The 27,630-nt window shown below is 40.9% G+C and overlaps 4 protein-coding genes across 6 annotated transcripts; 2 read left to right on the top strand and 2 right to left on the bottom strand.

The window, feature by feature from the left end:
• The first annotated feature begins 8 nt into the window (after nt 1-8).
• On the top strand, nt 9-2,763 carry Nfs1 (Nfs1 cysteine desulfurase). Its single transcript, XM_011647848.3, has 10 exons — nt 9-256; nt 472-551; nt 630-746; nt 818-955; nt 1,028-1,233; nt 1,322-1,443; nt 1,619-1,776; nt 1,849-2,120; nt 2,198-2,287; nt 2,543-2,763. Exons 1-10 carry the CDS (start codon nt 154-156, stop codon nt 2,604-2,606), a joined length of 1,350 nt encoding a protein of 449 aa, XP_011646150.1. The 5' UTR covers nt 9-153; the 3' UTR covers nt 2,607-2,763.
• Nucleotides 2,302-4,356, bottom strand: RabX6 (RAS oncogene family member RabX6). The gene is made up of 3 exons (XM_011647849.3): nt 3,963-4,356; nt 3,313-3,557; nt 2,302-3,221 (listed from the first exon to the last, which is right to left on the bottom strand). Exons 1-3 carry the CDS (start codon nt 4,140-4,142, stop codon nt 3,023-3,025), a joined length of 624 nt encoding a protein of 207 aa, XP_011646151.1. The 5' UTR covers nt 4,143-4,356; the 3' UTR covers nt 2,302-3,022.
• Nucleotides 4,357-5,063: 707 nt separating this feature from the next.
• On the top strand, nt 5,064-9,187 carry LOC105432870 (protein SERAC1). Of its 2 annotated transcripts, XM_011647846.3 has the most exons (15): nt 5,064-5,298; nt 5,407-5,534; nt 5,615-5,815; nt 5,919-6,046; nt 6,202-6,312; nt 6,416-6,554; nt 6,634-6,777; nt 6,845-7,102; nt 7,225-7,420; nt 7,498-7,659; nt 7,780-7,907; nt 8,035-8,187; nt 8,274-8,420; nt 8,683-8,749; nt 8,973-9,187. In XM_011647846.3, exons 1-15 carry the CDS (start codon nt 5,228-5,230, stop codon nt 9,088-9,090), a joined length of 2,151 nt encoding a protein of 716 aa, XP_011646148.2. In that variant the 5' UTR covers nt 5,064-5,227; the 3' UTR covers nt 9,091-9,187. The 2 variants fall into 2 exon arrangements, with proteins under 2 accessions (XP_011646148.2, XP_011646149.2); XM_011647847.3 differs by lacking the exon at nt 5,064-5,298 and having other exon boundaries at nt 5,631-5,815.
• Nucleotides 7,931-26,350, bottom strand: LOC105432954 (uncharacterized). 2 transcript variants are annotated; one of them, XM_089082558.1, is made up of 10 exons: nt 25,888-26,350; nt 13,433-13,930; nt 12,164-13,253; nt 11,350-11,985; nt 10,925-11,240; nt 10,781-10,851; nt 10,413-10,606; nt 10,201-10,328; nt 9,950-10,129; nt 7,931-9,865 (listed from the first exon to the last, which is right to left on the bottom strand). In XM_089082558.1, the coding sequence occupies exons 1-10, from the start codon at nt 25,982-25,984 to the stop codon at nt 9,689-9,691; spliced, it is 3,387 nt and encodes a 1,128-aa protein (XP_088938684.1). In that variant the 5' UTR covers nt 25,985-26,350; the 3' UTR covers nt 7,931-9,688. The 2 variants fall into 2 exon arrangements, with proteins under 2 accessions (XP_088938684.1, XP_088938683.1); XM_089082557.1 differs by having other exon boundaries at nt 7,931-10,129.
• Between the last annotated feature and the right edge of the window lie 1,280 nt (nt 26,351-27,630).

The raw sequence follows: 27,630 nt of genomic DNA on the forward strand, positions 1-27,630 counted from the left end.
ACGTTCGACTGCTGCTTCATTTGTTGCTCACTTCATTTCGTTACTCTTGACAGCGCAGTTGGGTGTTGTGAAACAGTTTTGAGGTTAGGCACATGAGAGCTCTTGGAATGTGTGGTTCACTTTTATGAGAAACAATTCTAGACGTCGATTAAGATGTTTCGATCGACGAGGTGTTTGATCCTCGCGCTGCATCGCGCGAAGGATCGCAGTCTGCATACTTGTGGCCAGCGACTATCAGAAGTCACCGAATATGAATGTAAGTATCATTGAAAAATTTTATCACTGATGATAAAATTTTTATTCCGAAGATGACAAAGAGAAAATTGATATCCACTTTATTGCGAGGATAGGAAATATAATATAGATATAAATTGAATGCGTTAAAAAATCTAGATGTAAACATACTGTATAATTTATTGTAGCCAGAAACATTCTCACAAAAAGAAAAAAAAAACAATTTGTATATTGCAGCTCCAATCACAGAAGAATACAAGAAAGGTCCGATGGAGGGTAGAGCTCTTTATTTGGACGCTCAAGCTACTACTCCACTGGTAAGTCTGAAGTATAATGTCATATGGTGCAATCCAGATAAAAATATAAAAATAATATACAAAATATTGAATCACTAGGATCCACGAGTGTTAGATAAGATGATGCCATACCTGACGGTATATCATGGCAACCCACATTCCAGAACTCACATGTATGGCTGGGAAACAGAAGCAGCAGTTGAGCATGCCCGTCAGGTTGATATTTTGAAATTACAAATTTTTTCGTATTTTTTACTTGATTGTAAAATTTTTTTTGTCTGCAATAGCAAATTGCAGATCTAATCGGAGCAGAACAGAAGGAGATAATATTTACATCTGGAGCGACAGAGTGTAATAACATCGCCATAAAAGGTGTAGCAAGGTTCTACAAATCCAAGAAAAATCACATTGTGACGACTCAGACAGTGAGAAATTTTTGCAATAATTTCTGTTTTTTTAATAAATGTGAACATGCATAAAAGGCTGTTTGTTTCTAGGAACACAAGTGTGTATTGGATTCATGTAGAGCTTTAGAAGCAGAAGAATTTGACGTAACATATATTTCTGTTAAATCGAATGGTCTTATCGACCTTAGTGAATTGGAAGCGGCTATTAGACCAACCACATCGCTGGTTTCTGTAATGATGGTAAATAACGAGATTGGCGTTAAGCAGCCCATTGAAGAAATTGGCACTATTTGCAAGTGAATATTAAGACTAATGCTACAATTATTCCATTATAATTATATATATATTTCTCATATATATTTTCAATTCTCTTAAATTATACAGGAAGAAAAAGGTATTTTTTCATACGGATGCTGCCCAAGCTATAGGCAAAGTACCAATTGATGTTAATGCCATGAATATCGATCTTTTGTCTATCAGTGGTCATAAATTATATGGCCCAAAAGGTAATTTATTATATAAACTATATAATTTAGTATTTTAAAAGAAGATAATAATAATTTATTTCTTTTCTATATATTGTTTCTTAAAAGTTATAAAAATTATTCTATATTCATAAAAAAATATATATCTATAAAGTATATATCTATAAAATCTTTATTTTGCTAATTATGCATCAAGGTATTGGAGCCTTGTATGTCAGAAGAAGGCCGCGGGTGCGCGTAGAGCCGATCCAAAGCGGTGGTGGACAAGAGAGGGGGATGAGAAGCGGTACCATACCGGCACCCTTAGCTGTCGGGCTGGGTGCCGCTTGCGAGTTAGCGAAGACGGAAATGGACGTAGGTGAAACAAAGTTTCGCTGCATGCGACTAAATTTGAATAGATATTAAAATCCATACTGTATTTTTCAGTATGATCACAGATACATCAACACACTGTCGAATCACCTAATCGAAAAGATAATGTCGAATTTGCCGCAAGTCGTGCGAAACGGTGATCCCGTGGCTTGGTATCCCGGCTGCGTAAATCTGTCATTTGCGTGCGTCGAGGGTGAGTCTTTATTAATGGCTTTAAAGAACGTGGCGTTGAGCAGTGGTTCGGCTTGCACCAGCGCAAGCTTGGAGCCCAGCTATGTGCTAAGAGCGATCGGTGCCTCAGAAGATTTGGCCCATTCCAGTATCAGGTATATTTTAAAATAAAGGAATCTCGTCAATTATCAATAGTACTAGTGGTTGATATATTTGCGATTTGTCTACCTAGGTTCGGCATCGGACGATTTACAACGTTCGAAGAAATCGATTACACAGCGAATAGTACGATAGAGCAAGTGAAGCGGCTTCGGGAAATGAGGTAATGTTCACCAATTTTCGTACAAATATTTATTTCAAGAATGTGATACATGATAGAGAAGATCTACTTTAGACTTTTGTATACATTATACTTTGGCATGAACAATTTGAAACGATTTGTGTAATTTCGTTTCACGGAAGGAACGACTTTATCGTTGGACGTTTCGTACCGATTTCTCTGTCGTTATCTATTAGCCACGACGATGTACGCGAGGACGTATAAAATCGAAATTTTAATATCCTTGTTCTTTTGCAGTCCGTTGTGGGAAATGGTGCAGGATGGTATCGATTTGAAGAGTATCAAATGGAGTCAGCACTAGTGCCTTTTGTTATCGTGTAATCTTTATAAACTTAAGTATACATAATATGTATATTGATGAAATGTATAATGTAATATCGATCGTAGATCTTTAATAGATCAAGCCTAGTCGATTAAGATATAATTTCGCAGCGTGTAATAAATTTTCATTCGAGAAAGTTTTTGCCATCGCATATCTTAAAACCTGATCCGATCGTGGCACGCAACTTGTGTATATGTACGTATATGTACGTGTATCGTTCATGAATTCTCTTCTTTCCGCAGAACGCGACATTCCCTCATAGGAAAGTCACGTGTGATAACGCATGTTCGATGTAAAAGGTTTCACTCGATTTCTCCTTATATTTCTTTTACAATTCGCATTGAATCTTGAGAGATTCTTAAAGAGATCGCATGTTCGCGAGTGTTAATCACAGATTAGCACAAACATGATGGATCAGCTGCTTCGTCGACGTATGAGATTTTGAATCGATCCTTATCCATCTCGTGAAGCTCCATTCGCGAGCGATTGGCTTCGACTAGATGTTGCGCTATGTCCTCAAACATCTCGTTCACGCCTTCGCCAGTTTTGCACGATGTTTTGTATATTCCCGAAATCAGATTGTGACACTGTTCGCTAGAAGATTTAGTTTTTTAATTTATTTTTTAATTTATTCAAAAATAGCATACGCCAATCGTGAGAAAATTATCAAGAGTTATACAATTACCAGAATTGCTCCATTTCTGCATCTGTGACTTGCGGCGCAACACTCTCCAAGTCACTTTTGTTTCCACAAAGAAATATTTTTGCATTCTCTGCATATGTAACTATGTCAAGTAAATGTTGAGATAATAAATGAAACGATGTAGAATTATCCAGGGCAAATACCAAAATGGCAGCTTCTGCAAACTTGTAGTAACTTGATGTAACAGACGCCACTCTTTCCATGCCGCCAGTGTCCCATAGCTGCAGCTGAGAAAAATGAAGGATGCAAAACATTGAGTGTGAGTATTCTAAGAATCATACATTTAATATATAAATTATATGAGCATTAATTAAATAAAACAACTCAATACAAAATTTAAAGTCTTGCCTTTAATGTACTATATAAATTCAATTTATTGCATAATATTTACAAACCGGATGCTCTGACATTTACATTTATTATATTCCAGTCAATTCAAGAACTAGAGAAGATTAATAAAACAAGAATTATATATGTGTGATGCACGATTTTATTTCAACAATTAATAAAGGAGGAAGAAGAACCCTCAAGAGAGGGGGGAATAAAGCAAAATTTTCCAGAGAGATCACACTCCCACTTTGCGAGGAGTGAGTTGACTTCCTGGCAGAAGACTACGAAACGTCGACACTCACGCGTATTCGTCTGTCCTCGACGACGTAATCCTTGTCGATGTTGTCGAGGCCCAGAGTCGACTTGCGATCGCTGCTGGCGACGAAAGTGTTGTTGGCGAAGCGCCGGAATATCGACGTCTTGCCGACGCCGTACTCGCCGCACAGTATAACCTTCTGCTCCGTCACTTTGACGGTCGCCATGTCGTGGCGCGGCGCCGGTTGCGATCACTGCCAAAGTGTCATCGTGCACGCGCACGTTTCTCATTCAATAGGATCGTCGTCAACGATGCGAGTTCGCCGCAAAAGCTGCAACGTACCGTAGTACAAACGATATATCCCCTGGTAATCTCTGTCAGCTGCAACAACGATGACCAATTAACATTGTCTACAGGGTGTACCGAGAGAAAAGCGAAGAAATAAGCAACATGGGCGTACGAAGTTGTTGATTTTACCTCATTGGATTGGGCATATTTTTTTCTTACTTTTCGTTTTATTTAATATTAATCATGAGGAGATCGATCTCTGCGTTTTTCTTCAAGGATAATAATTATTCATTTGATTATAATAATTGTCTATTTAATTATTGCCCGTGAAATAGAGAGAAAATCAATTTTGATGAGAAATAAAATTCTTATTTACAGTTTTGAAAAGATAAATAATATATTTGTACAATTTAGAAAAGGGAGGAAAGTTTCATCAATTTTAATTAAAGATAATTTTAAAAGAGAATCGTCTCTAAGTAAAAGAGAGAGAATAAAACTTCGCGTCCCTTTATCTTCTGATATATAATTTTTTGCAACTGTATATATGATCTTTTTTCTAAAAACAATGCGGATATATAATTATACTAATAAATATATATAAATAAAAATCAGAAAAAAAGGGGAAGCATAAAAAACACTACGAAAAACGGAAAATAGAATTTATTTTGATTGCATCTTAAATATTCGCAATTTAAGGGAAAAGAAACACATAGCGTGTACATATAATAAAATTTAATTAAAATAAATTAGCAATTTGGACAAAGTGTCAACATTGAGATTTGCGTTCAGAAAATACAGATACTACACGATTGGTGCGCTCTTTGAAATTTACCAATCGCATCGGCTTGGCTCGACCGCACGCGTTTTCCGAACGCCGTCGAATCGCGGTTTCGATTGCGCTCAGCGCGTGCGAGCGATTTGGCATGACGTTTTTCAAAGTTTCGAAATGTGAAACTCGCTGCATCACGGCGAAATTTGATTCAGTGGATTCAGTTTCGTCGTGCGTATCTTGAAGTTTTCACGATGACGACGCGAATGTCGAAGAACTACGTCTATTACCTGAAGACGAGCGGCACCTGCGTCCTTGTGTTCGGGTAAGTGACTCCAAGGTGACTTCGCGTACCTTCGAGATGAAGGTCGCGCCCTGTATCTAATTGAAGTATTGAAAGTAATTGAAGTAATTGAAATCACATCTCGCACAGGGGCTGTTGGTTTCTGTATCAACTGAGGCAGATTTCCCAGATTGTCCGATCGGCTGTCAACACGGATGTTCTAAATTTGGAGCAAACGCGCGCACAATATATCTATATCGATGATCCTCGGTTCAAAGGTAAGCCTGTTATCTGTCAGCATGCAGGTATACAAGTGTCTCTGATAATTGCAATGAATTAATCAATCCCCGATTTTTAGATATTTTTATGTTCAGGAAAGACGAGGACTCACATGGACCTGTATCGGAGAAGCTAGGAAGCCTCAGTGACATTCTGACGAGATGGTGGAAAGGGAAGAATCACAAAATTGCTTACAAATTATTGTATATGGCACAACATGGGAACAAAAACGAACGATACAAAGCTGTGACTACTCTTAGCTCTTTATCGCACTTAAAAGGTAATCATGATGTTTCTCTGATGTTATTCATATTTTAGTATAAGCTGAGATTTTGTAGATGTTAGATTTATATAATTTTTTTACAGAATACAATTTTTTTCAGATTGGCAGTATTGTCACTTGGCACAAATGTTGGATGCTAGAACAGCAGTAGCCCTAGCAAGAATGCCAAATGTTAATCCACTGTTTTTCCTGCAACCACCATATTATCACGTGCAATATAACTTAAATGTATGTAACAATTGTCTTAGTTCTGAATTTTAACTTTAATTTAAAAATGTGTACTTATAAAATAATATATTTATTTTCTATTTTTATCAATATTCTTCAACATTTTAAAAATAATTTATAATAAGGATAAGTATAACTTGTTTCTTTTTCTGTAGGATATATTGGAAAAAGTACATTCACTACTGTTAAATCTGAATGCTTTGTGTGGCAATACACATCTCTGTCTTACACAGTTCCTTAGCAAAATGTTCAAAGACTCGCATCGAGTAAGTATTTTGTATATAAAATCTTGTAAGAACATTATAGTGTTGCAATAGCAACTTAGCAATATCATTCAAACTGTAATTAACTACTTAATTTGATGTACAGTATCTTACAGAGTGGTTTGATTATGATTTGACAAGCGTGGGTCTTTCTGTGGAAACAACAATAGTTTGGGATGATGAATTGCTCAAAAGTTGTGTACGTGCTATATGCCATCATTCCTCTATGGAAGAATATACCAAACGTAAGCTACTGAAATATTTCGTGCAGTCTATAGACTAATATACATTCTTTTGATCTCTTATTTAATTTTTGAATCTTAGACTTGATCAATGCCGGAGCTTTGCCTATATTAATGGCAATTCAAAAAATTTGCAACGACGATGTAGAGATGTGCACATTACTTGCGAGGATATTATCCAACATATCTCTTCATTCCGAATATTTGGAGAGCATCTACCAATCCGGTAAAATAAATTTTATCTTTTCATGATGAATCGTTGTATTGCTAATGACATAATTATCTTTGATAAGGCTGGATCGGCATATTATCACGATGGTCTCACAGTGATGATCTGCGCCTGTCGGCACAGGCAATCAGCGCGTTAGTGAACCTGGATACTGATGGAAATGAGAAGGCGAAATATTCACAAAATGTCTATCTTCTTCATCCTCTACATAGGGTACATGCGGCGACAAAAATGGATGTTGTATTCTTGCACGGATTACTAGGTGGAGTCTTTGTTACCTGGAGACAACGTGACATCGATACTTCTGCACTTGGAGTTGTAGGTTTGTCAATATTTAAATACGATCGTACAATTTGAATTTTATTTTTTTGTGTCATTATTTTTGTCAATCTTGAGATTAAACTATAACATTTCTTATAATAAAAGTTCTATTTTTTATGGTAGATGATAATATATTGAACGAGACAGATTATTTGTCTACCATGGTCGACGACGATCGTCCTCAGGAATTCTTCAAAGACTTAGCACGTGATTTGCATTTGCGTGAATGGCGAAAGATAGGCCAAGATTTTGAAGTTATATTGGACGATTGCCCACAAAATACAAATGATTGTGCATGCGGACCTTATTTTTGCAGAGGGTAGGTTTTTATCTATTTGTATTTATGCATATATTAACCAATATGAATGGAAGATTATACGACATACTTTTAATTAGAGATGATGCCTGTATGAAGAATGATTTCGACTGTACTTCAAAAACACTTTGCTGGCCCAAAGACTGGCTACCCGTGGACATACCATCCCTACGAATCATAGGTATTAACTATGGTACGAGCTTATCTATGTGGACTCCTTTCTGCCCAATAGAAAGCATGAAGTGAGTACTTTGTTTTATCTATTATTGCATGAAAGTATATTTATATATTTGATACAGAATTAAATAACAGATATTAAATATAGTGATAATTTGTGGATGCATCACATTTATTTTTACTAGGAGTACTATTAAAGAGAGAAGCGAAGAATTCGTTACCAAATTGACTATGGCAAACGTGGGGCAGCGACCACTTATATGGGTCGCCCATTCAATGGGTGGATTATTAGTTAAAAAAATGCTTGTAGAAGGTACAGAACATATAAACTGAAAATTTATGCTAATTTTTTTATATACTTTTATAAACATACATGAAATCTATTATTACTATTGCTATTATTAATGTCGTTTTGTATATCGTAATTATATTGTTTATAGAATGGAAAACTGGAGATAAACGCGGTATCTGCAAGAATACCAAAGCTATCCTATTTTATGGTACTCCTCATCGAGGCTCGCACCTGGCTGCTCTGAAGCAAACAACGCAAATGTTGGTATGGCCAACGATCGAAGTTCAAGAATTACGTGAAGGTAATTGTTTTTATAATTATCTAAAATTATCCATATCTGTTTTAAATTTTAATTAACATTTGACGTAACTTATTTTAATGTTACAGAATCGCCACAACTACTAAAATTGCACGAGGAATTTTTGGAAATGTTAAAGAAATATCGCATAGAAATTGTAAGTTTTGCTGAAGCCAAACCTACACTCGTAACTGCATTGAAGTTTCCCTTCCAATTCGTCGGTCTCGATTCGGCAGGTAACGCTTTAAGACAAATTAGATATACTGTTAATATCTTATCTTCACATCGTTCATCGTTTAACTTATCTTAATGATATACATTTCTAAATAAATTTAACTTATTTAAATTCTTATTAATAATATACATCGTACACACACACACACACACACACACACACACACACACACACACACACACACACACACACACACACACACACACACACATACACACACATACAGTACACGCAATATACAGTATTATGATTTGTTTTTTCAGACCCTGGCGTGGGGGAATTCTTCGAGATTCCGCAGGATCATTTATCGATATGCAAACCAGCTAGCAGGTAATATCTAGAATATAATATGGTTTAAAAGCATCATTGGATAAAAGGAAGACAATACAGATTCGACAACATTGTTAACAAACACATCATTTTTTTTTTTTTGTTTGACTGCCAATGATGTTTTAAAACCGAATATCTGTTAAGTATAATTACATTCTTTAACATAATTACAAGACGGAAGATAAGGCGGCGAATAAATTCGTATTCCCTATTTTTCGAACAGGCAATCGTTCTTGTATCAAAAACTCGTGAGTGTACTCAAACATCATGTAAACACTCAGGAAGAAACGACATTCTCGTCGATTAGAAATCTACTTTCCTTGTTGAGTAAGTTACTTTAAGTCTGTGTATAAGAGAGATATATACGAGGTTTATATATTTTTTATATGAAACCGACGGATGTGTATGATCGATTATAAAAAGAATTGTGATATAGCATCATGTGATTTGGTCTCTATTCGATGCAATCCTCATTTATAAACGAGAAAATATTTTTGATGTAATCACACAATTTTCTTTTCGCTTAATTCTATTTTTCACACCTATAATTCCAAACACGTCGCGACGGCGTATATTGGCGTCATGGTAATAAATCGGTTTCGATGGAATGCGACCGATTACAATATGTTATCGATTATTTATTATTCTGACTAGAATAAATGAATCCCTTATCAAGGCAAACAGTAAAGAATAAATGGATAATTCGATGTCGTGAAATAATGAACACACAAGATATTACTAGACGTACGAGAGAACACAAAATAATGAGTTGATATACTGAAAACGTTTTAGAGATATATTATGGTATCGAGATGAATGCCTATTGTTGAAGAATAGACTAAACATTCCAATGCATCTCTCGCTACTGCTTACCTAATGGCGCCGAATAAATTAAGTGAAATTTCGATATCGACAGAAGAAATTGCAATTTATTGGCGTTTAAAAATTCGTGTCGTAATCGGGATGATGGCGGCTCGATAGGTTCGTGGTACTGTCGTAACCGCCGTATTTGCTGCTTGCATGCGAGGGATTGTAATAATAACCGTTCCACTCGGATCGCCAACTGTCGTACAAATTGTACTTCTTGTTGTCCTGGAAAGATTTGTCAACCAGAATCTGAAAACGGATTAATTGGAAATAAGTAATCATTTTGCTAGATAAGTAGTCGTCTTGTGACGTTGTTCTCGTGTGCTTGTTCACCTTGTTGGAAGTCGACTCGAAGGACTTGTCGTTCCACGAGACGTCGGGATCGGTCCATATTGTGTGTACCGGCTTGGAATAGTCGCTCGACCTGTGACTCGACGTGTGTTTGGCCACCTCCTCTTCGTAAATCGCGGACATAGTCGGTTTCAACTTTGATCCGCTTTGTCTGTTGACGAGCTAAAAATCGAGTTCGTTTATTACCGTTTGCTCTACTTAAGATGTAAACCTTGGACAACTTTGATACTCACTACAGATACACCGAATACAATAATAAATAATAAACCTCCGACACCGATCACTATCACCGCGATGGCCCACTGAGGTATCAGTCTATCATCTTTCTCAATATACTGCGGTGTATTCACTTTAGGTATGACTGAATAAAGATAAGATCATACAGTATAAAAAGGACAAGTAGAGTAATGAAAGACAAGTAGAAGGACAATTTTTGATGACGTACCTACGAAATCAGTGTACTTGGGATCGATAGTAAACATCCCCATTTTTAACGGACCCTTCATGCTTGTTTCATTCCATCGATTGGCATTGTACGTTCTGAGCGAGTCGTGGAAAATTACTTTTAGCTCCTGCGTGTTCACTTTCTGCCGTAAGTTGGCTAGCTCGACAAAGTAATCTACTAGGATGCTGCCTTGACTGAAATCATTGTATTTTGTTTGTTGAATCTTAATACGAAATTGATTAATCTAGAATGACATCTAATATACAATTCATTCAAAAAAATTCTAATATAAATAAAAATCGTACGCCTATAATTATGCGTCTAATCATCTCGTTTCGAACAACTTCGAATTACAAAGTCAGAAATACCTGAAGGAGTCGATCCTTATATTTTTGAACCAGTTCATCAAAACACTGGATTTCGAGAATATAAAGTTCATCTGAAAAAAATATATGATTTAAGTACGATTGACAATTTTATAAAGACAATAAGAAATTTAGTGAAGGATATACCTCTCGTTCCACTTGATTGGCGAGCTCTTGCCATTCGCGGGTATTTCGATCGAACAATTCCGGCACCCACGTCGCGTTCCCGATGATACGTATCGTGCCGGCGACCTCGCACTCGTCGTCGCACACACCGGGAGTCGTCGGCCTCGGTGTCGTCGTCGTCGTCGACGTTGACGACGTGCTCGAGATCTCGTTCGTGCTGGGAATAAGCGATATGTTCGTCGATGCTACTGTAGCCGTGCGTGCTGCCTCCAGCAGTTTCTCAATGGAGATCGGTGTGGTGGATGGCGTTGGCCATCCAGTGAACTCCGTAGTAGCTCTAAAATTCATCAGTGAAATTTTTCGAATTTAATATCTGAAGAATATCTGAATTTAATAAAGCTTTACTTTTTAGGTGTAACAACGACAAAATAGTAAAATCAGTTTACCGAGTCGGCCACCCCTTTTGTATCTTTGGCGTCACTGCGCCTGGACCATCTCGGAGTAGAGTGAGCGGGGTGGTTATTTTCTGGATCGGCTTGCGACCACCTGGCCTGCTAGGAAACACGATTTTTAAGCCGCCAGTTTTCTTCGTGGTAGGCGACTCGGAATCGGTTCGTTCCGTAACAGTCGCGTTCTGCTCGCTGCTTACATTGCCAACGGCTTTGCTATCCACAACAAGATCCTTCTTCTTTTGTTCATAATCTTTAGGCAACAAGGCAGAGATATCGACTTTGGAGGACGCGAAAAGATCCTGGAAAGATGAGGCGATCTTTTCTGGAGAAACGCCTGTACTTTTCGCTGTTGTCGTCGTGATATCTTTTGGTTTGGATTCTTCTTTTTTTTTATTATAATCAGATGGCAAAAGAGACGAAATGTCGACTTTGGATTTGGCGAGAATTTCGCTGAGAAGGGAACTCTCCGTCGCGGTCGCATCTTCTTTCTTCAGTTTATATCCTGGTGGCAAAAATGCACTAATATCTTGGACGACAATGCTGGTATTAGGTTTCGTTCGTGATGTCGTCGATGGTGTCTTCGTCTGTGCTGGTGAATCTGTGGATGTCGTTAGTTTCGAAGACGGCCACCTGAAAAAGAGATAAAAAAATAACTATCATTGATTTAGCTGTTAATTAAATCATAATTGATTATGTGATCTGGCAGTGTCTTTTTACTTTTCTAAGTCACCAAATTACTATATCTAAGATATAATATATATTGCACTTGCAGACAGATTCTATATACACTTTTAAAAAATGCAGTAACCTAAAGTTTATCTTCGTAACCGCACTCGGGGTAGTTCCTCTTGACACATAATTCCGAGGTAGCAAGCCTTCCAGGTTATCAATTGTGGTCTCAAATCGCGGCTTCGCCGTGCTGGTGTGCTCCACTCTTTTGTCGTTATAACGTCGCGGCACAAACTTGCCAATAACCGGTACCTTGGCGGTGGTAGTGAAACTCTTACGAGTCGTCGTCGTCGACGTCGTTGTGCGATCTCGTTCAGCTAACACATCTAGTTGCAACGTGTTGCCGGCGTTCCGGAAGCCACCGGTGCCGAGGATGGCGGCCGGCAGGAGATCGCTGGATAACTTGGACTGTGCCCAGTCGAGCTTGTCGATGATGCTCTCCGTAGATTCGGACGGTGATTGCGACGTTTTCTTGCCCTCGAGCGAGCCGCCGTGCGCCTCCACCTGTTCCACGCGATCGATCACCGGAAACGGCAGGAAGCGCGCGCCCGAGATGCTGCGACTAGTCTGCACGGAGGCCAGGATCCTCGCGGAGTCTTCCGTGGTCACTTCCGGGTGTCCCTCAGTTATCTCGGCTACTGACGACGATGATGACGATGGCGGCGACGACGGCGGCGGAGGCGCGACTTGCTCCGTGGTAGCCGGCGATGCCGTCGTCGGCACCGATATCGTGCCGTTCACCACGCTCTTCGTGGTCACAACGGACACCACGGCGCCACCTATCAGGATGGAACTGGTCTCGGAGGAGACGTTCTCCGGTTTCTCCTTTTCCTCTTTCTCTTCGGGTTCCTCCTTTTCCTCGGGTTCCTCTTTTTCCTCGTATTCCCCGTTTTCTTCGGATTCCTTCTTCTCCTCAAACTCCTGTTCCTCGGACGCGCTGAACATGGAGAACATTTTGTCGCTGCCCTCCATAGACGAGCCTTGTTCCAGGTCCATTGATGATATCGGACTGCCGACTTTCTCCTTGACAATCCGCGACGAGTTGGAAGTTGAGCGGTGCGAGGTATCTTCGTCTCTCTTCTCCAAAATGTCGGGCTCCAATTCTGCCGAATTCCCCGGCGTAACGTCCTCCTCTTCAGATTCCGTGTCTACGTAGTCGAGATGTTCGTCTAAAAAAAATAAAGGATATCAGTTTATAAAATCAAAGAGTCGCGGTTTTTAATTATCTAAAATTGAATAGAATGCAACAAATGCAATAAGTTATATCTTTCTTATTTTTAGAAATAAAAAAACTTTGAGAGATATGATTCTAGAGTGCGATTGTCTCTTGGAAATAATCGAAACTCACCTGCGGAATCGTATCGTGTATGATTTCCGTTTTCGTACTCGTCGTAATAATAATACGTATTGTCGTCCTGATTCGTCGGGAGATCTTCGAGGTAATCCCCATCCCTGTCTCCCCCTTCGGTATTCGACACGCTGCCAGTTTCTTGCGGAGATCTCTCTTTCTTCATTGCGCCATTCTCGGTATCGGTGGGATCTTTCTTCTCCACCTCCACCTCTTCCTCCTCCTCAATCTCTTCCTTTTTGTGCTTATCTTCATCTTCGTATTCCTCGTCGTACGTCAGTTTAGGTTCCTCCTCCTCCTCCTCCTCCTCCACTTTCTCCTCCTCGTGATCGCCTCCCCCCTTCGATTTCGACGTGTCCATCACATTGTTCTTCGCCAGCGAATGCGCCAGCGATGCATCGGCCTCGTTGCCGGACGGCGATGCATTTCGGTCTTGCTTCTCGTAGACCGAGTTCGTTGGTATCAGCTGCGAGAGCTTGTCCCAAGATCGGACCGTTTCTGAAAATCAATGGTGGACATGAACTTTCCATTTCTGCATTGCAATCCCTTCTATTGTAAGAGAATCTTTTTCATGACTTTTTTTAATAGTGATTTACGCATGGATATTTGTGTAAATCGCCGAACCGAGTCACAGTTCTGCTGAAAATCTTGAATGAAAGCCAAGACACTTTCTAATATCGTTTCCTACACTCCGTCCAATTTACAAAAAGAGACGACCTTAATTTCTTTACCTTAATATCTTTCTCTCCTTCAGCCTTATTGAAGTTTAATACTTTTATACCTGAGTCTCAAACGTCGATAAATAATTTTTTTAGACCACGCCGCGCGATTTGTGTCTGGCGAGAAAAAAATTTATGAAAGTTGAATCTGATTCTTTATCGATATATTTTTCTAACTTGCAAGATATTACGAGCGCTTCTTTAGCGACATGAGAACTCAACGTAGTTTCGCGCGACTTTTACTCGTTATTCGCATTAATCGCAGGAAATCGCGGCGGTCTTCAGCGGCCGATTTTCGACGGAACGGCTGTTTCCGTGTAATTGTTGCTCGGGATATGGTATAACGATAATACGACGACGGTTATCCCAACACGAGCCACAATGCACGACAGAATGCATTATCGTAGCAAGGTGAAAGGCGAAGTATCGCGCATTTCGCCGCGGTGCCGTACGTTTAAACGCGTCGCGCGGGCATAATTTATTAGCGGTTTCTGCAATATACCAACAGATAAAAATCTCCGGGATGGATATTACTTCGGTGCACATGTCGAAGGAGGCAGCTTTGTGGATACGCCTAAATGGGAGGTAGAGAACAACGGAGGAGTAACGTAACGAGCGCGCCGCGATATTACGTCGCGCGCTATAATAAAGGCGCGAGATACACATCGATGTGTCGAGTGACAGAGAGAGAATGAAAGAAGGAGAAATAAGAAATGAGATAAATCATATAATACATTCTGTGTATTACGAAAATAATACAGGATGTTAAAATGAGAACAACAATACCTTTCATTTTTATCCAATGATGAAAAATGATCCCATTTTGTATTTTTGCATTTTGTATTTTTATATTTTATTTTTGTGATTTTTAGTTGTACTTTTTTTTTTTTTTTTTTTTTTTTTTTTTTTTTGAAAGTGAATATTTCAAACATTCCTGCGCGGGGTTCTTCTTCTTCTTCTTAAAAAAGAAATTGAAGAGATTTTTACTTCGACACGGAGATTTGTTTCGATCACGCTTCTACGATCGCAATTATTTTTCGCAATCATTACGTAATTTCTGGTTATAGACCCCTTGCGCAGCGATTGAGATAAAGTCCCTCCACTCTTTCTCTTTTTCTATCTGCTGCCGAGCGCTGAAATAATAAGAGCAGCCTCCGGGTATGCAATTCCATCCTGGAGTCTCTCTCTCTCTCTCTCTCTCTCTCTCTCTCTCTCTCTCTCTCTCTCTCTCTCTCTCTCTCTCTCTCTCTCTCTCTCTTTGTTGTCCACGCGGTGGTGTACTGTATTGTGTTTCGCCGTGTCGTAACTGGAATAGTTTCGTAGGCGTGAACAGAGCGATCGGATCTACGAGGAGGCCTCGAAAAATCCGAGGGCGAATATAAATTAAGTCGGGGCTACGAGCCACGCTTTGCGTTTAATCGCGCGAGGCATTTCTCTTCCACGGCCGCGACACGGCGTGTCGCCACGCGATTTCGAGATAATTAATCACGCACGCCGAGTATTCGCGCTCTTTGGAAAGCGCGATAGAGCGTTAATTGAAGCGCTGTCGAAACCGACCGATCGTTCGGCGAGCAACGAGCGTCGATCCCCAAGCGGGACGGCTCACCGGAAGAAAAATTGGAGAACGGAAAGGATTTTCCTCGCGTTGATTGCATTTCCGCGCACGCGAGGAAGACTCGCGTTTCTCAGCGGAAATTTTTATTTCCTCTAATTTTATATAAAATTGCACCGAGATTTCTCTCCGTCACCTCTCGTCCACTTGCGAGGTGGGCTTTCTCCCTTTTCTTCTCTCTTTCCTCCGGGGAATCCGCCGATGTAAATCCGTGTAAATAAAATTGAAAAACGGGTTACAAATCCCCCCCTCCCCCTCCGTGCCCGTGTTATCGCACGCGTACGCGCATTAATCACGATAATCGCGCGTCCCGTAACGACCGCCGAAATGATCTATGATCATTCTCGTTCGCGGAACGATCGCGCGCGTCGCGTTTTTACCGCGCCTCGTCGTGAGTTATGCGGCTGCAAATAGCCGGGATAATTATAATTACGCGTCCGGCCGGTCGGCCAGCCGGCCGATCGCATTCACCACGTTTCACAATCGGCCCGGGATTAATAGATCGGCGCACGGGGCGAGTATAAATTAAGGCGGGGTTCCCCGGCACTACTACGGCCGCATGGGGTTGATCTTACAAGGTGTTTAAGCTCGTCTCTCTCTCTCTCTCTCTCTCTCTCTCTCTCTCTCTCTCTCTCTCTCTCTCTCTCTCTCCCTCTCTCTCTCTCTCTCTCTCTCTCTCTCTCTCTCTCGCGCCTTCTCGGCTCCAGTTGATGCATCGCCGCGAATCGATCGCGCACGACCCCGAGGCATATCGCTTAGAGCGAAGAACGTAAGAATGAGCCGTAAAGAAGAAAATGCAGCGATGCGCAGTAAAGTGATGATTGCGAGATGCGCGGCTCCCATCGAGAGAGGCAAATCTGATTAAAGGATAAATTGGATTAGTAATTTCCCGTGTCCGTTGGAGATTGGCCGGCGCAACGAAACGAACGAGGAATAAAATACAACGTTAATAAACGGTAATATAAAACCGACCAGGGAGAGAGAGTGCGCGCGTGCATATATATATATATATATATATATATATATACCTCTATATATATATATGGCATAATGGATTAATAGTTCCACGAACGCGAGCGGAATAATTGGCTGAGGTAATTTCCACGATAAAATAGTAGGGAGCGTAAATATTCCGCCCTACGAGTTGCAAGATTCTCCTATTGTCGCGCCGAAGATACGCGATGAATTACTGTTATTTTATCGTGGGCTTTTAAGGTCGCGCGGCGGCGACGGCGGCAGTCGGAGAAAAATCCACCTTCGTAAAATGCTAATTACATCTGTGCCGCACGATGATTGCTACCTCGTGCGCGCGATTAATCGGGAACGCGCATCGACGATCGCTATCGAGCCGAGCTCCGGAACGACGGACGGCCGCGAAATTCGGCCGCGTAAATATCGAATAAAAGCAACGCACGCGAGAATCGCGAAGTTTACAAGCGTGGATGAAATAAACCGCGCACTCGCCCTCCTCTCCTTTTAATCCCGGCTGTCCGCGCGAGGATTCATCGCCAATTTAATCTTTAGTGCTTTAATTATCGATCGAGTTTTGCAAAGGGATATTTTCGTGTTTTATATTTGCGCGTGTGTACATCAAAAATGTCGTACAAGGGGACATTTTTGCGACCACAATCGGGATCAGCTCGTGCCTTATGCGGGAGAGATTCCATCGGGATACACCGCAGCCTTTGAGACTCGAAACGGACTATATTTTATGCTTAACGCCCGACATTATCGCTACCGTGGATGAGATGTGTGTGTGTGTGTGTGTGTGTGTGTGTGTGTGTGTGTGTGTGTGTGTGTGTGTGTGTGTGTGTGTATACACGCGAGTATAATGAAATCGCGGTAATAGATAATCAGTTCGCATTACTCGGGAATGGGATTAATGACTCGCGCGGACAAAGATCCTTGGTTCAACTTACTTTCAACGGATAAACGGAGCGCGACCGCGAATTCATTCGCGCAATACCCTTTGTTACGTTTCCACTCGACTTGCCGTTGAATTCTACGAAATTATCAATCCATGATAAATTTTCTCTCTGTAGAGAAGAGAGCGAGAGTACTTGTTAATTTATTATTAATTTATATCTATATTATTTCTTAATTATCAAAACATTGCAACACCAATTTCTATGACGTAATCGACATCTCTCAGCGTTTTCTTTCGGGATATATTGTTTTTTTTTTTTTTTTTTTTCTATGAGAAGATCAGTGGTAAAATTCGAGAAATTCTCAAAGTTCGAGAGAAATACCAAAGTGCCCAATCATTTCACCCGACGCGAACGCGCGAACAAGACATTTTGAAATGGGTTTAATTTTCCGCACTGATGAGATAATGAATAGAGACAATGCTATGAGAGCGTTACGAGATTATTATGCGTGTACTTATGTAACTCGGTAACTTCTCCAAATGTCTCGCGCAATTCTCCACGGGTCGTGAGCATAGCCCAGTAAAGGCTACCCAGGGGCCTGGATTTTTCGCGTTTCGTTTACCAGACCAGGAGCGAGAGAGAGATTCTAATCGCGCGGAGAGGAAATATTTCGAGGAGAGCGCGTTTCTCTCGCGCGTTAACGTGATTATTCAAGCGGAGCCTTCCCTTTTCGAGGACCAATCCGGCCGAGCGTTTTCACACTCGACGTCAAACACGTTAGGCATACGCGTATATCGGCAGGCGTAATCGGCCTGCCGGCTGCGTAATTCGAAAACTCTTACATGGTCAGTTTAGCGTGCACTTCCCCGTGTATACGAGAGCGACTGTATACTTTCACGACCGGGACACGGCGAGGAAGTGTCCGTTCGACGTCGTAGTGTAACAGGGCCCAAGGAGCGTGCTGGGCTTAGGCAACGAAGCTGCAACCGCTCTCCTTTCGATCGTCCTTCGTTCAATCCGAGCTCCTGCTCCCCGACCGAGTTGCCTGCGTGAATTCTTAGATCGCAATCGCGCGCCGTTACAGAGCGACGCGGGGCTCTGTGTTTTGTATTTTAATTTATTATTATACAATTGCGTTATAATTGCACGAACGACGCGGGCCATTCCGTTTCAATGGAGAAAGCGTCACTGTGACTTAACGACAACGTACATAAGTACATTTTATCGCGATAACAGACGGTAAAAAATGGATTTTCTTAGATGATTGATGTATAGTATAGTAGAACAATTTTTTCACTGCTATTTAGTCGGGGAGAGCAAGAAGAAGTTATTTATAATAATTAAAGTGACGAGAGGAAGTGTGTGACACTCTGTCGAGTTGATGATTTCTCTTTAGCTTCTCGTTGCTTTTTAATGTCAGCGCTTCTAGCTCATCTATAACATGAGAAATAAAATGAGCCAATAGAGCCACTTTCTACAGACTCACTTTGAATTTTATCGAAAGTAGATTGCATTAGTTATTTTTATTATTCCCAGGATTTCACATATTCTAATTGTTCTTTATCGAGTCGCAGATAAGTATAAGTTTCACCGATGCGCGTTTAATAGTTTCTATATAACTCGTTTCTCCATATCTCTAAAGCTCCTTTTTCTTAAGTATTTTGTCCAAACATCAATACGCGTATCGATGTAGAAATAAATTTCTTGTTCTTACTTTTACGAATTTTCTAGGCTGCAATCATCTCCGCGCGAATTATCTACGATAAATTTATCGTAGTTTAATAAATCTAAAATATCGATTTCTGCCCTGATGAAAGTTTCCATTCATTAAAATATCGAAAACGTCCTCGCGAAATCGACGTGCGAGGAATCCGTCCGATATCACAAATAGCATATTCAAAGATTTCGCACGTCCCACATATCCATGTTTGCCAAACGCCCGATGATTCTTATCGACTCGACGCTTTCGTTACTCCAGATATATTAATAACATGCAAAGCGCAAAACTCGTTTTCGTTTGGAGAACGGGAGAGGGGGGCGTTGCACAATTACGAAACCACAGGCTGTTGCTGATGCTAAGCAAGCTCAGGTTCATTTAAACTTTGCCACTGACATTTTGGGCGAGGTTGCGCACCTTGCGTGCAAACTTATGAAAAGAGAGAGAGGGGAGGGAACTCGCTCCATTTTCGCACGCAAGGAAAGGAAGAGGGGGTGTTGTGGCAATACCTTTCCTCGAGAGCCCGGATTCTCGTTTATTCTACCGTGAAGCCTGTTATCTAACTCAGGGAGCGCAAAATAAAGGGGGGGAAAATAAAGGGAATCGTGCGTGTACGCCCGGCCGTCTGCTGTCCACACGGTAGTGAAAACAAGACCCAAATACGGTGCACGCATGCTGATACGAGACGTGCCTGCACGCACGAGAGGGATACTTTCTAACTCGGCCGATGAGGTTCTCTGAATGAAAGCCAGTCTTTTCTAAGCGGCTGATCCGTCGGCGATATCACAGCCGCCTGTTACGGAGTTTGGTGAATGATACGAACATATGTATGAATAATATATTCAGGTATATCTCAAAAATTGAAGTTTGCAAGATGTACTTGTATAGTTATTCATTTATGTTACATCAGTCAGGATTAGAAATAATCAAGGCAAGATTGCAAAAGAATCAGTTAGTTTTAGTTTATTGTGCAATCAGATTTGATTTCAGGTTAAGTACACTTGTTTGATATAAAAATTTAACTTTAATTGTAATTTTCTCTATTTAACGTAATGTTTTGTTTTATTTTTATGAGATTGTAAAACCAGAAGTCATCCTAAGCCGCAAGACAAGGATTATAAATAATAAATAAATAAATATTCAGTTATCGCTGAGTAAATATGAAAGTAGTCCTTAAATCAAAAGATGCAAAATTCCTTTAGAAAAGATCCAATGAGCAATGTAATCTCTCTGAAAATATTTTTTACTTTTATTCGATAGTTTCATTTTGTCGTTTCTATGCGAGAGAGTTAACATGAAAAGAAAATGAAAAAATGCGGGGAGAACAACAAAAGTAAATTTTTTATCAGTTAAGATTATATCATTTGCTTATATGTATAATAGAAGTTAAGTCTAGTAGTATTAATGATAAGTATTAATGATTAAGTATTAAGTAGTATTAATGATAGTGATATGATTAGTATTAATGATAAGAGATTGCAAAAGTATTCGCACAGTAATTACTGTGAAAATCAACAGCATTGAAAGAGCAACATCAGATGCGTAAAAAGTGTGTTTATCCACTTCTTTAATTGATGCAGTTTGAAAACTTCCTAAACGAAAGAGAAGCAGCAGCGAAAGAACGCAGGGTGAAATAGAGTGTAACGAGCAGGCAGGTAATAAACACATAGCTAACGCCTCACATAACTACTCCTAATTGCAGAAAGAAAAAGAGAGTGATAGACGGGCGGCAAACATAACGTGTTCCTTCTAGATTTTATTCCTCGCTTATTTATATGATTTTACGAACTTTCTCTAAAATCTCTTCGAAGACTGCCACTGCTCTTCAAAGAAAGATCGTATTATTGCTATTACGTAGAGAAATTCTTTACGCATATATTATTACACTTTCTCAAATTTGCAGTTTTCTTTCTGCAAAAGGAATTTTCTAAGTCACATGCCGACGTATAATTTTAATGTGAAAAAGATTTATTTTATAATGACTCGCAACTCGTGGCCATTAAGTGGATGCAGATGGAAACGATCAATCTTATGTAATCTAAAACTCTGCTTGCCTTTCGTCGGTATAAAGATTCATATTTCCATAAGCCGCGTGATTGAAAACGTGAATAATTTCTTTATGTTATAAGTTTAATTCCAGGAATACTTAGGTCAATACTGGCGTTTAAGGTGCGGTTGAAATGGCTCGAGGCCGATTTTAAATAAATCCTTACTATCCCGATTATAAGATTTAAAAAAGCCAATTAATTGATTATAACGTTAAGTAAAAAAAAAATAATTAATAATTCTAATTTTTTTCCCTTTCCCTAGAAATAATTAATTTATGTCCTATAATTACTTCATAATTAAAAATATCGTCTGCGGGAAAAGAAATGTCTACTATTTATTATTTTTTATAAATTGAGTAGACGATGCAATCGTCGAACTGCGAGCTCTTGTCGAAAAGATAAGCGATCGCGCGTTATTGCGAGTGCAAAGGACTGCGGCTTTATAACGCAAATTTTTATTGAGCAATCGGCGTTTCCTTTGGGGAGCAGACTAATGCATTCTTCGGCCTCCGAGCGACGTGTCAGACTTTCCCGATCTCGCAATTTCTCGCTCGCGATGTTGCGAGGCGTCTCCGATGACCACCGTCCGTGGAGGCTCATAGCAGCCTCGGACAGGCTCGTCAGTGAATCAGATCCGATTGAGAAAAGGCGTCGCACCGTCCGGGAAATAAGCCGCGCGTGGAAGGTCGTTTACGCCTGCATTTCCCAATTCGATGTCGCTTCGAATTCCTTGATCGCTGTTCCGTGTCGCGTGCACCGGAGGAGGAACGGCGAAAATGAAAGAAAGAAGGCGCGCCGATTCGCATTATGACGAGGCGTACGCGTGAAAACGGAAAGCGCGGAGTATCTAATATAATACTTCACTCAAAAGTGGGTCAGCCGGATATATTAATCCGATATGGATTAATCGCTTATCTCTCGAATTCCCTCAAATTAAGTAATTTCTCCCTCGTTTTAAATAGCTTCCTCTATCAGAAATATTCTCCTAATTTAATATTAATATGAAAATATAATTATATTTTAATTTATACAAGTGGAGAGTATAATTATATTTCTAAAGATTATATTTATTTTTCGAAATCGTATTTCTCGTATTTTTAACGTCACGACGTCGAGTCGTTTGATTTTATCTTATCGCGACGTGGCTAGTCAATTTATTTGTCGTTTTGCGCCGTCGTCTTAACGTGCTTTTTTTTTACGATCCTCCCATACAATGCGCAATTCCCGCAATTTATATTCCAGATCTGCGTAATGTATTTGGCGTTTCAAGGTGCGCAAAGGACTACTCCTCAGCGCGGCGGTGAAGAAGGCATGCGATTGCGGTGCGAAATATTACCGCGATATCAACAGCGATTCTCGCGAAGCGAAGAAAATCTCTCGATCGGGATGCGTTTAATACTTTTGCGCCGTGCGGTACGTTTCGTTCATACGGCTCGATTCACACGCAAATTTCCCTTCGTCGTGCCTACCTATCCCGCATCTACCTGCCTCCCCATGAGTCAACCCATTAGGAACGATCTAAACGTGGAAGGTCGTTCATTGGCATCGGCCGCAGGACACGGGCGGCCCTTAACACCATAAAAATTCCTGCAAACCACGGGAACCACTTTAGCGCCACTCGAAACGCGCCTCGAGATGAACAAAGACGCAGGGGGCACGTAGGAATGCGGGGGAGGGAGAAGGAACTTCGACCAAGTCCGTTCGCGCGTGACGTAGCAACTATTTTCGGATCGTGCAGATTCCGAATAAGAGATTAGGAGGAGATCCCCGGTTATTTCACTTTCTACCGTGTCGGAAATTTTCGTGCGAGCCTTTCGAGTGAGCGAGCAAAACGTTGCCTCGACCTTTTCGCGAGGAGCCTCGCGCGCCGCGCGAGATTTCATTGAAGTCACGTGCGATTGCGAGAAACTTTCACGGATTGATGCCTCATCGTAGTTACCAATTGCCCTCGATTCGGTTCTAGCAAAAAAAAAAAAAAAGAAAAGAAAAGAAAAAAAATAGCGACACTTGACTTAATGATACCTGATTCGAAGATATTTTCTTTTCAGTAAAAAAGAAACTGTTAAACTTTCTGCGGGTGTTCGATGTAAAAAAGCGCACTTAATCTCACTTTTCAATGTTACATTAAATTACATTTAGCTTTTCAGTCTTGATATTTATTTATGTCTTAAGAAAAGTGAGAATACACCTTCAAGGTTCTTGATAAAGCAGATTTCTTTCTTCGCGAAATCTCGAAGACATTCAAGTGTATCTAATGTCGAAAACGCGAAAACGATGTGTGTCTTTTGCGAAATAACAATCAATTTCAAATCCGAGAGACAATGGTAATACTCCGAGATAATCCGCCTTTGCAAATTGTGCAAATTTGCGAGTCCTCCAGATCTAACAGCGTCCACTTACACACACACACACACACACACACACACACACACACACACACACACACACACGTCCAGGTTCGCCTCGGAATGCAAATAACGACACGCGTTCCTCGTACGTACGTACGTTCCATGCGTAACGCGGCACGATTGTTCGACAATCATTTGCCAATCCGTCGTGTTCGCGTGCATTCGACGATAAGCGTAACAATGGCGAACAAAGGCAAGGTTGCGAAGGATGACTGCGCCGGGTATTACAAATCGCGGGGAGGGAAAGGAGGGGGGAGGACCCGTTCGACAAGGGCGACTACCACGCGATCGCCCGTCGTCCATTAGATCCCCGTACAATAAGTGTCCCGGGTCCCCGGGTGGACTCGCTATCGCCACCGGCGACTGTATCGCAATTCTATTGTACCGCGGATCTACCACTGTGCCTCTTGAAGTTACGTAGCGCGAGCAAACATCGCGGTCGATTCGTGACCGCGGACGATTATCCGCGCGCGAACGACGTTCCGTTTCGCGGTTTCGCGGAACGGCAGGGATATATTTTCGAGTATCGAGCAGCCGCGACTGCGACGCGTCGCATTGCACAATGGAGGAAATATTAGGAACAGGAATAAATATTAAATTTATATATATATATAAGTTTAAGTAAGAAAAATGAAAAATTATAAAATAGATCAATCTCGCCGAACGATGCCATTTATTGTCTTATCGTTTGATAAATATTAAATTTTGGAAATGAAAATTCGGAAGATTAAACGAGCGGTATGAGATACAACGAGTAAGTATAAGATATAATGATAGCTTATATTTGTTCGTATCCATTGTGCGGTACGTTTGATCTTTAGTCCGAATTTTTATTTCTAAAATTTAATATCTATCCCACTTCCTTCACTGTGCGCAGGAGACCCAAGGCTCATCCTTGCATCTCTCGACGTATCCGATTCCGATGATTTTTACAGCTAACAACAATTTTTACAGCTATCAATCTCTCAATTTTTTCCTTAGAAGATAAGGGGATTTCAGCTTTTATTAGGCTAATGGATAGCAATACGTTCTGGTTTCGACTAATTCGAAGAAGCAGAAATTTTATTCGAGGAAATTTGTGATGAACGACAACTTCCTCTCGATGCGCTCGCTGAGGAAGGATCGGCGCTAAACCGTCCCAAGCATCTGTCATTCAAGTATAATGAGGTAAAAGTAGGACACGCCGCATAAGTATGAACAATACGTAGCATCAACCGTAAGGCGGTTTTGAGATTCCGTTTGGTGCTTAACACGCTCAGTGCCGCGTCAGTCAACCTGGTGACCAGGCTTATCAGACTCAATATGATGTAAATATAGATAAAACTCACGAATAACAATATTTGTAATCGTGTAACTATAATTAACATCAATTTAATATTCTAAAATCAGAAGTGCATCTATAAACATATAAATATCTTTGCTTTTACTTATGTAAATTTAACTAGGCAAAATAAACAAGATTCGACATTTGACGTGTTAATCCTGATGTAAGCTTGTTTAGAGATCTTGGCGGGCGTGCAAATTACAAATACAAATCTTTAAACATTCAAGATCCATTCACAGATCAATGAATAAGAAAAACAACAATGAATAAAAAAAATCGCATTCTGGCCAGTTAACAAATCGAATTCACGGATTTGTAGCCATGTTATCTGTGCCTTACAAATAAAGAGAGGAATAAATTCCGATCTTAACGACAAGAAGAAACTCGCAAGCTTTTCCATCAATTATGGAATTCGAATTACGTAAGAAAATTCGATTCCATCGATAAATGCGATAAATTCCAGCGCGAAGTTCATAGCGAACATTCAAATCTTGCGTGCACGCGGAGATCCCGAAACCTCCGCCAGTCTCGTGGTTGGGGTCCCCGTCACTCGTGCCCTCCCCGAGATAAATATCCTTCACCGAGAGGAGGTATACCCATGAAAGGCTCGCGCGAGCGTCGTTAAAGTCCCAGCGCGCTCTGACAAGCGGAACGCGAAGCGGTCTCGGTACTCTCGAGCGTTTTAAAATCACCGAAAGTTGCCACTGCTAAAAACAATCCCGAACGGCGAGGGGGGTTCTCCGGAGTATTTAAACTCACCCTCTTGGCGACCGGCGGCGACGAGCGCGCAGACCAGCAGCAGGCGCAGGAGGAGGACCTGGCCGCGGGAGGCCGCTCCTCGGTACCGCTGCGGCATGTCTCTCCCTTCGGGGCCTCTTCGCGATGCTCCCGGATCGCGATGATCGCCTCGATGAGTGGCTTACGGGATGCCTCGCACGGGGGTCACTCGCAGTTCATCGCGCGGTCAGGAGCGACCGATTTGGTACCCATTCGACGCGGTCGTCACGTCGCCGGATTCGCGCGCGCTCCAGACGGAGACGTGAGAGCTGTCAGTGCCGTTAGCCGCACGCGGGCAGGATCATCGCCGTTAAGCCGTGGAACGGCGCGTTCGTACGCGAACGCGGCGCGCTTGTCACTGGCCAGGCGAATGCGGGTAGAGCGGGTAGAAAGCAAAATTCGACTTTCACTTGGCCGAGGCGGCGAGCGAGCTCGAGGCGGAGCTGGCACGTCGAGGCCGCCGGGATCCACCGTCCCTTCCAACGGCTGTGGATCCCTCCTCCTTCCTCTCCTCCTTCTCCTCCTCCTCCTCCTCCTCCTCCTCCTCCTTTTCTTCCTCGTCCTCCTCTTCGTCCTTGGTAAAATCGATGGATCCTGCCCGTTGCGTTGCGTTTCGGCGTTTCGTGAAAATGATCGGAGACAGGATCGAGAGCGGAGCCGATGGGCGCAGGGGAACGTCGACCACCATCCCCCGGTTGGCGACGATGGCCTCTATGGTCCTACCGCCGGTGACGTCCTTAATGCCTCGCGGGTATCGCATGGGGAAACGCGAGTTCTGCATCGGTCGCCTTTCCATTTGCATGACTTTTAACGATGCCTTGGTGTCGAGATTGGAGTTTTAACTCGAGCCGACTTGAGCTCCGATACAATAAAATCAAAAGCACTTGTCGTATAGGAAAATCGACGTTTAAATATTTACGTATTCCATGAGTAATTGAAAAATACGCGAAACTATAATTTTTGTAATTACAGTACTCGTCGATATAAATATAAAGTTAAATTGATTTCTTATTTTAAGTTTATTTTGTTCCGTGTGGATCTAATTATATGTATGCTTTTAAATTTCTTTCTTGTTCAAACTTATTTTTTCAAGCTTCTTTTTCGTCCTTCTTTATTCTGTTTACTCTTACGTAGAGAGTGGACAGAAGAGAGTGGAGAGATTTTTCATTCTTTTTTTTCCTAGTTTAGTTCCTAGTTTATTTTTTCTTTATCTTTCAGTTCACTCACGAAGCGGAGTTGATCCCAGTCTTGACACCGCCATATAAATTAAATGGAAAATAGAAATGACACTAGAAGTCGACTTGTACTACTGGATGAAAAGCACCATGTATTATTGTGCATTATAATACATATGAAGTATCTTAGAACATCTAAAAAAATACTCTCTTATTTAAAAGCAAGATTTTTGCATTTCTGAAAAGAAAACAAATATCATAATACAAAAGAAAATTATTAAAGCAAAATTTGTCTTCTTTTCATACAGAATAAATATATCTAATCTAAATTAATTTTGTCGATTAAATATATAAACGATTAAACGATAATTTGCATGATAAATCAATGTGGATAATCCAAACGCAGATTTCACCACTTATATTTTCGATTCTTTAAATTTTGTGAAAATATAAATCAACACTCCATTATTATCGATGCAATCGTCCGAATGAGACCTTGTTTCTGCCAATATTCATTTTGGTTCTTCAACTGTGGAATTCCATCGACAAA

Source organism: Pogonomyrmex barbatus, unplaced genomic scaffold, assembly GCF_055798465.1.
Source record: "Pogonomyrmex barbatus isolate J1 unplaced genomic scaffold, ASM5579846v1 scaffold6, whole genome shotgun sequence".
Classification (NCBI taxonomy): Eukaryota; Metazoa; Arthropoda; class Insecta; order Hymenoptera; family Formicidae; genus Pogonomyrmex; species Pogonomyrmex barbatus.